This window comes from Saccoglossus kowalevskii, chromosome 12 (assembly GCF_978046115.1).
Source record: "Saccoglossus kowalevskii chromosome 12, keSacKowa6.1, whole genome shotgun sequence".
Lineage (NCBI taxonomy): Eukaryota > Metazoa > Hemichordata > Enteropneusta > Harrimaniidae > Saccoglossus > Saccoglossus kowalevskii.
The window spans coordinates 29,003,205-29,014,929 of NC_140652.1; the positions used below are offsets into that span (position 1 = coordinate 29,003,205).

The window sequence follows — 11,725 nt, forward strand, 5'->3', positions numbered from 1 at the left end:
ATAATGTGATGTCATGTGTTTTGAGAAAATTAGCACATCCCGCTCCACACGCTGCACCCAAATGTCTACACACTATGTATTGCTCACACTGCATACATGTCTCATATAGACTACATGAACTATACATTACATTAGAGTGCACAACTACAAATATTTTGACTTCAAACAAATATCAAAGCCATTTGCAGATGTTAACGGTTTCCCATCCTAATTTTGAATGGCATTATATAATTAGAAAACCAGTTTTAAGCCTGGTGTTTAAACATTGTGTATTTATATTACATTATAATCATGTAATGCTGATATAGGAACCGTACACATATATACGCCATAGTGTTTACTCACTTGCACCAATAGCTTTACACCAGAACTAGAATGATAAGTTATATCTTCATCATAGTTACACGATGTAGGATACGTGTTGTACGGGATACCCTGCTAAAATGTATGACAAGCAAATGTGTGAACAACCTGTTGACTCACACACATGTGACATACGATGATTAATATCCATTATGCAACACAGTAAACGATGGAAAATGTTAGAAAAAGAACACGGACAAAATAAAACTATTTTGAAACAGAAAAGGCTGCCACACTAAAAGTAAGGAAAATGTATAAATAAAATACCAGGGCAAAATTGCACTTGGCAAACGATCCTTGAAAATCTTATTTCAATAGGTCAACATACAGGAACTGTAATTTATTTACATCTCTATTTACTGGCTATATTCATATTGAGAGGGGGCATTCATATTACGATGCCACCATGCAAATCATACGTCTAAGATATATGTGTAAGCTTGTTGGCCAATGTGTACGGAAAATATCCATTGTTGAGCTAGACACAGGGAAGTTGCATTTGGTTTATCGATATACTCACTGAGACCAGAAGTCAGGCATGGTCAGGCAGCAAACTCGGACACTTCAACTCGGCAATCTTGGATACTACTTCAGTAAAACGACACAGGTATATTCATGTGCATATAAACACGTTGAGGTAGGATAAACCTGATTATATAGAGAAAGGAAAGCTAATCAAATGCTATAATCAGGCCCTCAATCAATAATAAAATTAGCTACATCATCGCTAACAAGGTCTATTTTATCAACAATAAGCCAACTTCAGCAATGACCAGTCAATAAACGCAAGTACAATTTAAAAAAACAAAACACATGAATACATGATACAGTCTCAACAGTCAATATATATGAAAGGTCCCAGTGACGTGATACAATGCACCATTGAGGGCGCAGTCAAACAAATCAGGTGTGGTCACAGATTACACGGGCTTGACATGAAGACACTGTTCAATAATGAGGGCGCTGTTCAAAAGTTTGTCGCAAGTTCATTTGTAGAATGTCAAGAGTAATAGTAAAAAAGAATGCTACTGTTCTCTCTCCAGTAGGTCACGCTTTGATTACAATTCAGTACAGTATAAGAATTAATAAGCACACAGTTTGAATGTTCAAAAGTTGATAGATAGATAGTTAGATAGAACTACTAAACTGTGATGTAAAATAAGGGACTACTCCGTATTCAGGAGGTAGGAGCTTATCTTCAATACAGGTATAATAATAGACGTATCTGGTAGTGGGTTTAACCTATATGCTTCTCTCTTCACCTCGTATCCTGTCAGATTTTTAATTTAAAAGGGAGTTTCATTCCACAAATTTGAAGGAGAAATACTGAAGCATGATTGTTGTAATAAGACCTCTTTATAGAATGTTGAGAACACGCCCGACCAAAAGTGTAAACGTGGTTTGGAATGTTCTAAACTTGCTGTCGACAACAGCACAATAAGTAAGATGGATCAACAGTTTTGCCTTCTCCTTCCAATTATATCGTACCAGTATTATATGACATCAAATCACTGTTCTTCCGGTGCGCGATAAACGGTGGGACACTTAATGTCAACATCTCCATCAACTTCCAATCAAGCTAGAAATAATATACGTTCTCATGTTATTTATGTTATTTATTGAGCAGCGACTCACTGCTTTAATGCGTTTGTGTTTTGGTCTAATTTTGAAATACAAATCCAATTAAGTGATTTTAAAACCAGTAAAGGTCCTCATTTATATACCTCAACCATTGCCTAGATTGCAACAGTGTGGACTAGTACATTAAAGTCAGAAAAAAATAAAATATTGCGGGAAAAATAACCTACGCTTGGCGTGACATTTGCATTGACAAATACATAACATAGCTGGAGGTATCTGTATAGTATTGCTGTCTTGGGAATGGAATTAATGGTAATGATCGTACCGTGTTTATGAAGGCCCTTTAACATAAATGTAATGAAGACATAGTTACCTTTTTGACTGGATGTCCAGAGTGTTTTGTACAACATTTATTTTGAGGGGAATGATTAATTTACCCCCTGGACTAATAATAGTTTGAAGATATGGTCAAGATATGGTACATATGTAAGCAAGGTATGGTAAGGTAATATTGAAGTTCTTAGGAGAGAGTGATGACATTTACAAAGGTTACTCTCGTGACAAAAAAAACATATCAATGAAAAACAGACAAGTTGGGACGTGGTCTAATAATTTCTTTGAATAGTTCCTGAGGTTGACATAATAAAAAGCAGAATGGAATAACGAGATTTTGTGTAAATTATTGATAATTTTTTAGTGTAGTCTTTCCTTTGAAAGGTTACAGAATATTCACAACGGTTTGTTATATGCTTGTTTATGAACGTATATATTAAGAACCTTCTATGAAAAACAGCTAATACATGTATATTTAAATTATGAAAGAAAACAGGAAACGTTTTGCAAACGACAAGGTTATACAATCGATCCTCATTTATGTTTACATAAATTATATATAATATATTACGCAATTGATTCTAGTGACATATATGAGCCACTAGAGTCAATCAAATGGTCACATTCAGATATACATACATTTCCACGCCCATCCAATTGTAATCAGCTATTAATCGTTGTATAATTGCAATTATTATTCATGGTTAAAATCACGTTGTTGTTTGACATATGTATAAATTATATATTTAGTTTTTTCTAGAAGCTGTGGAAAAGTATCTCTTACTCATGTAATCTAATTTGTCTTGGGTAACAACAAGTGCATTGTAAAATTAGTGTTTTACCATGATGTGTCATTTTCTGTAGTTACACCTTATTGGATTACATCTGCTATCAATGGTTAATGTTGTTTTTTTCAGAATACTCCTTTAAAACGTTATTCCAGGATTGTAAGCATTGGAGATTATTCTTGAATAATATGCGTTCTGCACATTGTGAGCGTTCTTTAGTTTGATTTTGCATGCCTCTATAGTAACGGTAATGTTTCGTCTTTTCCTGCGGATTGTGTCTAATGATGACGTCATCACACTGTGCGATTCGTAAATAGCCCAAAGCATCTACAAAAAACTCTCGGTGAGATATTCGTTCAAACACTAAATCAAAACCGACTTTACGAATAGCTTCGGTCTTTGCCATAAAGAAGTTTATAACCATATCCTTTAATATGCAATTCGGGAAACCCTCTACTCTCTTAACTGGTGTATCTCTTTTAAAAAGACATCCACCATCTTCGTGTTTAACATACTCAACCTCGCTCCAGCCATTTTTGCTTGTGTCTTCAGATATTTTTCCTTTCGTATTGGATATTACCCCAGCAACTAAGTCTAGTTCAGCTGTACCTGATTCAAGTTTTTCCACAAACCGTTCCAGGATAGTTTCATTGGTAAATACAAAATCATCATCAACCATCAGCAAGTACTTTGTGCGCACCTGACTGACAACCAAATTTTTACCAGCAGCGTAACCTTCTAGGAAAGGCATTAGAAAATGTTTTACATTACTTCCAGTCAATTCTTCTTTCTTTTCAGAATCATCTGCAACTATTATTGTCATGTTTGGATAGAACGTATTAATGCTTGAAATAAGTCTCTTAACACATTCATATCTTTCAAATGTCTTGGCTACAACAGTGACTTTTCTAATGATGTCACCATCTGGTCCAGGGTCATACAATCTAGGCACATGATTTCTCTGGATGAGAATATTAATGACGACATGAGAATTAAGGATGGAAACGTCAATGTAATCTCTTTGTCTTATATGGTGCTGCTTACTATTGTAGATTAAGTGTGAAAGAGCACTATTCATATGGTCAATGTGTTCTGTCTCTATTGAAATCCGACCACTATTATTGCCTTCTATATGCAGTAAATCCATTATTGTGAAAGGCTCCACATATATGTGTCCTAATGAAAGTCTGGAAGTTAGTGTTATTATCAGATCTTTACTCGCTTTCAACACAGAGTCTATTTCAATACCAACAACACGAACGGAGCTTAGAGGCTCGACAGTTATTCCAGACCCCAAGTAACGTATAGGGGACATAGCTGGACACAGTGTCATTGGTTCGGCCATTTTGTTCTCTTGTTGTTCCCATTCTATATATTCTTTTTTCTGTCTGTGGAATGTTTTTATGTTCAAAGGCCCAATGGTTGGTTCGGGGCATGAACATTTGCTGCCTTGTTGAAATTCCATTTGCTGTCTCAAATGTTCCATGTGTGTTTCAATTTTATTCCAAACTGCTACGTTCTTCGTTCTGCTGGTGAATAATTTATATAGTAAGATATGAATTCCAAGAAAACAAATTCCAACTATCGTGGTAGTTCTTCTACTCCACTTCATGGTAATATACGTCTATAAAAAAAGACAGGTTAATATCACAATGTGTGCATTAATCCCAGGTAACCATATGACCCTATATGGGTTCATTGTATAAATGTACCTTTGCTATCTTAAATAAACCTTAGAAGAAAATTGCTCCCGGGATCTTTCGATCAAACAGCCGTGGGAACTGTTTTTGTCCCATAAATAGTGTTTCCTTTCCCCTCTTTCCATATTCACTGTTCCAAATACAAGGTCATGTAAATCATAGGGACAATATTAGAACAACAGCTTTACACTTTCTCATTAAAGTTTCTTTTTACCTAATTCGAAGTATATATTTACAATTAAATTAGAGTCGACGAGCCAACGCCTTCAATGCATCATTAAATGTAATATTGTATCACACAAATCTCACTGTAAACTCTAAATTTAATTGGCACATTTCCTTGGATGAGCGTTGTTAAATATATCCGTTCAGTCAATGTATCAAGTTTTTTGTCGTAACATTGTTATGTTATTTCCCCTTTATTATTATGTGGTCGTTGTGTTTCGAATTGCAGGTCTAAAACAATGCTACTCCTGAAAACCATAACCAGGAAGTGATACGAAGCCAAGCATTGTGAATCGCTAATGCCAGGTAATATGATCCATTGCTCACAACATACTTTACATTATGATTGTTATTACTTACTTATTGAAGCAATGTTTCTGCAAGAACGTAAAACAGCATAGCATCAGATGATAGCCCTCGGTGATTATCGAATACAATGTCTATCATGACAGAGCTTATAGAATGGAAAGGTTGTTGTATACGCTGCATAAGAGACTTATTCAAAACGGAATGTGACAGATGTATGCAGATACGGTAGTACAACATCTATCAGATAGGCTTATGTTAAAATGGTGTTAAATAATCGTGATAATTTGTTATTAGGTTTACTCGTAAAATTTCACTCTCCAAAAATATTTGAATTCATCTGAATTATTAGATAAATCAATAATAATTCACCTTAAATGAAGTAGCGGTATTTGTTTTGACCTAAGAAAGATTACCCTATTGACCCAAAGGATTAAGAACTTAGCATTGTAAACGTTTTGTATTAGCACCAAATGCCGAATTAATCACGAGAAACTATAATATCGCATAAAATTGATGTATTGTTTTAATTTGGGAAAAATTGAAAATGTTTGTGTCTTGTAAATATAGTAACAAAATTATCCCAAGGATTTGTGGGTAGAATTTAATTCCGCGAATTTTCCCCAGTGATACTAGGATTTAACCAGCACCATGGAGTTCTTTAGTGAATACAACAATTGCGGTCAGTCAGATACCGGAATATCATTTGTTATGGTAACCGAGTGATAGACATACAGTCAGAAGCCTGAATAGTATGTGTTATAGTAGCCATGCAATACACATAAACGTCAAAAATCAAAAGAACCGGCTCTTTGTTTAAAAATAAAGTGAAGGCTTAATCATTTTGTGTGTGTGCTGAATGTACACGGTTGTGTGGCGAAAGGGTAAACGATGTGGCACGTGGGTGAGAGATTGAATTAAGGTTATCCCTGATTTGATACAGTATATTCCACAGACAAATTATAAAATTCATGAATAATATAAATTAATAGAATCAAATAATTATACAACAACATACTACAATTTATTAGCGAATTTCGAGATACATTATGAAATTTTGAACTGACAACCAGCGAGTATATGCTGTATAGTGCACACAATCGGTCGTAAGTAAAATACAGTACTTATATATACCAGTGCAGTCTAAATTATATTTATGAATGCATGTTATCGCGGCGTAGGATGTGACAGATTTACTGAATGTGTAATGAGATACAACTATCTGTTAAACAATTAGGACACAAGTTTAATCCCGCCATTTTTAACTGCCAGTATAATTTGCCACGCTTATGGTAGCTATGTAGAACTAATTAAAATAATTGTTATGGTTCAAATATGTGCATGCATATCTGCATATATGTGCATGGTCGATACACCAAGCTGTACTCAAAGGTAGGGGTACTAGTCAATACTGATACAGACCGGATTTATTGGTAAATGAGTGTTTCCAAAATGTTTTGGGACGTGTCTTGCAATATTTGCAAATAATTCAGTACAGAAAAGTAAACTGGATCTACTGAATATTTAAATAAGGAATAGTTACAACAATCTTTAATTATGAATATGTCAATAATTATGAAAGTCTTTGTAAATTGTATAATTTACATAATATGAATAGTGGATTTTTAACATGTCTTATGATTTATGTCTAGAGAGGTCATATGGTAACTTTGATCCAATTATGTTACTATTCAGTGCGTACACATAGTTTAGTGATTACCTTACTAGTCACCAACAGCTCATTCGTATTCATGTTAAGTTCAACACTCAATTGATAGGCTGAAGTCATTGAAGTGGTTATCATGTAGAGTGTGACTTCTACAAGTCATATAATTATTTCAAAATAATACATGGGCATATTTCTACTAATGTCAAGCCAATTGAACACTTGTTAACTATCACACACGTCAGGGGACAAACAATTGAGTGTTAATTCCATCTAAAAAAGTAATCCAGGTAGACGAATGTTTAACCTTTCCGCAACTTTTATTTCGTAAAGTCCACCCACAGTTGTAAAAACTAATTCAAATTTAACGACTAAATTGAAGCATCTTTCTTTCTTTCTTTTTTTCTTTGCACAACTAGGCTCTTGTGGAAATAGGCTCTAGCTGCTTTTAATTAATTATTTCATCCCAGTCCTGTAGTTGTAATGACCCTTTCTGTATGCTTTCGTTCAAGCTTTCTTAAAAGTGTGCCAATATTAATACAGTAAAAATTACATATATGATACAATTATTTGAAATTCGTCTTCTAATTTGTGGTCACCATCCACAGTTGCTTATTAAAGTAGTCAACGATTGATCTACGCGTCAGTTTGTCTAAAAGGTTGACTTAAAAGAATAAGCAAAATTTGAAATATATTATTGTATCAAACGTTTTTTACAATACATTCAACTCCAATGTACCGCTTGGTGGAGGCTTTACCAAATATTTCGCAAAAGCTGCACAGTTTGTTAAAGAGAGTATTAAACATGTACGACTAATATATTTAGTTAGTTATGACAATACTAGTTATGATAATAATAATTATTGAAAGTGTCAGGAAATGCGATATCTTAAATTAGAATGTGGGTGACTTTACCAGAACAGTACAGAACAGTCTACCAGTATAGGTATCATTCATCAGGTTTTAAAGATAGTAATATAAATGAAACAAATACAGATATACAGAGACAGCTGGTTTGATATATTCAGTTACTATAAATGAATTTTAAACTTGTTTGACTGAAAACTCGAAGAAAAGTAGAAGTTCTGGATCTGACATTGCAACAGACATTGTCATCAACATCATCTATGTTGTAGTATATCAATCACATAAGATGATGCAATAGACCTATTCATACTGAAAAGCCATGTATATGATACCAAAACCTTATTCTTTTTTTTTTTGGATAGTGATTTTTTGGTTTTTATTAATTCTTTTCCCACTGCAAATTCAAAACTCTTTGTGCAGCATTTGAACTAATCAAGACTCTGTTGCGTCATACTTTCAGCAGAGCAATGTAATGTTCCGCCAATAAGTTCTTCTATTTACACAAAATGTAATATTTCTATATTTAATATGGAATAGATTTATTTATCGCGTTATTAATCTAATGTAGATTCAACTGTATGTAAAGTTGTAAATTATAGATATTATATACCTCCTCCTCTAGATATACATATTAAATTTGACTAAATTACATAATTTTATAGAATTTGCAATACACACGGTTGTTAATTGTTTCTATTGCCTTGTATTATTAATGAGTGTCTGACACACTGATAATTATTTATTGTTTGCTTTATAACCGATTCTTTGAGTTCACTGAATGCTTAGATATGATTTATATAAGTGTTTTTACATGCAGGACCATTTGGAATTGTCACGAAGAAACAAACTAGATTGTTCATTTTTACCATTAATATTATGTTTTTTTTTAAATAATCTTTATTGGCAAACACAAATGTGACACAATATCTACAAGTCATAATCAACGATCCGGTTAAACAATAGGCAGGCTTCCACTTGCATGAAGATGATTTGTATCAATCTGTATGTTGATGTAAGTGCGCCATCTAGGTACAGACATATTTGCGATATCCCGTGATCTCTGATTACAAGCGAAACTGTACAACCAAACCAACTCCACAAGTGCTAAAACCAACCCTATTAACCCAAAGACAGGCCAAAGCCATTTATTTTCTTTATCCCTCTCGTCCAGGAAATATGTGTGTGCAATTTGATAATCGAATGCTTTCTGCAGAGGTTGAAGGCTGCATTTCTTCAGCTATACCACAGAAGGTGAGGAAATAACTATTAGAAAGTTTCTGGATGTCAATTGTCTTGCACGAGGACGACCTAAAATTCACGATTGTGGCTCAGAGAGATATATGGCGGGTGCCACACGTGGAGCAAGATGTTCTCACTCTTTTCGAAACACCTGACATCACCTCTTGGCTTGTGCCTTGAGGTCCATGTATTTCCCTCACCGATTTGACAGTGTGTTGTTTGTTTTGTTTGTGTGTCCCCTGTGTTTTCTCGGATTTGTAAATATTGCCTTTTGACATTGATTGTTTGGATTATAGTTGGGTATTATTGCTTGGATTTTATCTATGCCTTCTGTGTCTATTCATTCTGGACTAGTTTCCTTGCCAATACCTTTCACAGTTTGTTGGATGGCATGCTCTGCTTATTAATAACCTTTATTTATAATGTTTAGTTGGTAAACGTTAGTGTATGGCGTGAGATTAGTGCCAACATTAAATATTTTATAATTATTTCTTCATGATTATTTTATTTAATCATTATTTTATAATTAAATTATTTTATCATTATTGTGTAATTTTTTATACCATTATTATTTTATTATCTCATTGTGTTTACTTTATTTTATCATTACTGTGAAATTATTTAACCATTATTGTTTCATTTTTTCATTGTGTTTACATTATTATTACGTTATTGTGTAATTATTATACCATTATTGTTTTAATATTTCAGTGTGTTTACATTATTATTACGTTATTGTGTAATTATTATACCATTATTGTTTCATTATTTCATTGTGTTTACATTATTATAACGTTATTGTGTAATTGTTATACCATTATTGTTATCATCAAAGCAAGTAGACTTCCGTATCCCCCAATGCAATATGCAACATGGCTAGTGACTTGGCACAGTCTGTCATTGACTTGCTACAAACGCAATATATTCCTGAGAGTACCCATCTAGAGGGCAAGTCATTACAGTGAGTGATCTCGAACCTCGTAACACTTTGCATATTTTAAATCCACCAGCAAATTCTAATCTTGGACATGCTTCAACCAAAAAATTAAGAACTTCAGCACTATCAGTCCAATAGGCATGTGTAATTTACTTTCCCCCAATCCTGCTTTGGTAAATAATCTGGACCTGGCGACCAATGCTGATCAGTAGAAGCTCGGGCTATCCATACATGTGACCATGTTGGATGAGACACGTTGTTGTCGCCCTGACCATGACGAACTGCACGACATCTTCTCGTGCTTGAAGATGACCGGGAAACTTCCCCATAGCGACATCTTCCAAAAGTTCTTCTTATTTCATCTCTGATGGTTCTGCCCAGATCTAATGACAGAGACACACTGGACGCAGTACGCGCATCATCACGTAGTGACGCCGTCGCAAACAACTGTGTAGCTTGCGACTGCGACCTATCTCTGTCACGATGGACATCCCCGTGAGATGCATATGGTGCTTCTTGAATTGCAACTGATTTTCTTAAATAATTGCAAGCATCTCTGAGGCTATCAGAGTCTGTATCAGAGCTCAAATGGACACGTTCTCTCCAGCCAGCGGCCATGACAGGGTAGACCCTTTGGGCCTCCTTTATTTGTGTCTTTCATTTTATGGGTTATTTCCTATTTTGTTGATGAAATAATCAAAGGAAAATAAATATTGCATTTAAACTCATCTGAAGGTGATAATCACTTTGGTGCTAGCTTAGGGGGTTGTTTATCTATTAATGATAAAATAACAAAAGAATAATGAAATAACAATGGTGAAAGAAATTCACAATAATGATAAAATAATGAAACAATAATGGCGAAAGAATTACACAATAATGTAGAAATAATGTAAAAACGATAAAACAATGAAATGATATGGTATAATAATTTCACAATAATGATAAAATAAAGTAAACACAATGAAATAATAATGGTATTGTTATGAATTAGTTTTCCTGTATCTGGTGACCAACTTATTTAGCTGATTACTAGTGAATGGCTGTGTTATATCTGTCATCATTTAGGCTCATGCTCATCTTGTGAACCAAACTAACAGCTCGATGGCAGAAACGAAACCTCGCTTGACGACTAACGCCGTTAACAGTATGGCACTGATGAACAATGCTGAAGAGATGAAGATTTCGGAACCCCTTAGAAAGGACGAGTAGCGAATAGGACTTGTGTAGCGGATGACATCAGAAGCAAGATGATAAAGAACGACCCGAACTAACGCGACAAAAAGAGAAGAGACGCTTAGACTTTGATCAGAACTTTAGCTATTTGTGTATTGTGTAGAGAACCATAAGGAACATTGTAACTCAAAGACGGTGAACTCTTTTTCAGAATCCCGGCTCTTTTGCTCAGTAATGTAACGTATTTCTTGCTTTCTATTGTCGTTTTTTTGAACGTTTTTTTGTGATATTGAATTGTATGTGTGTGAGCGCTCAGATCTTTGTTTTGAACTGATATTTAGTGACGTGCGAGGTCCTTTATAACGATTTAAGCACGTTTCAGTGGACAAGTATTTGCAACACAGTGTTTTAAGTTTTGTGAAGTTTTATGGTGTTTTAATGCGGTTAAGAGTAAGGAATATGATGGGGAGAGTAATGCCCCAAAGAGTTTTCAGAGTTTTCAGAGTTTTCGATGTACATATTTATCGACGTTTTAAGAGTATTG

At 34.4% G+C, this 11,725-nt stretch overlaps 1 protein-coding gene across 1 annotated transcript; it reads right to left on the reverse strand.

Annotated features, from left to right (window-relative positions):
- Positions 1 to 2,796: 2,796 nt before the first annotated feature.
- Positions 2,797 to 5,417, reverse strand: LOC100366571 (beta-1,4 N-acetylgalactosaminyltransferase 1). The gene is made up of 2 exons (XM_006823554.3): positions 5,351 to 5,417; positions 2,797 to 4,689 (listed from the first exon to the last, which is right to left on the reverse strand). The coding sequence occupies exon 2, from the start codon at positions 4,675 to 4,677 to the stop codon at positions 3,169 to 3,171; it is 1,509 nt and encodes a 502-aa protein (XP_006823617.1). The 5' UTR covers positions 4,678 to 4,689; positions 5,351 to 5,417; the 3' UTR covers positions 2,797 to 3,168.
- Between the last annotated feature and the right edge of the window lie 6,308 nt (positions 5,418 to 11,725).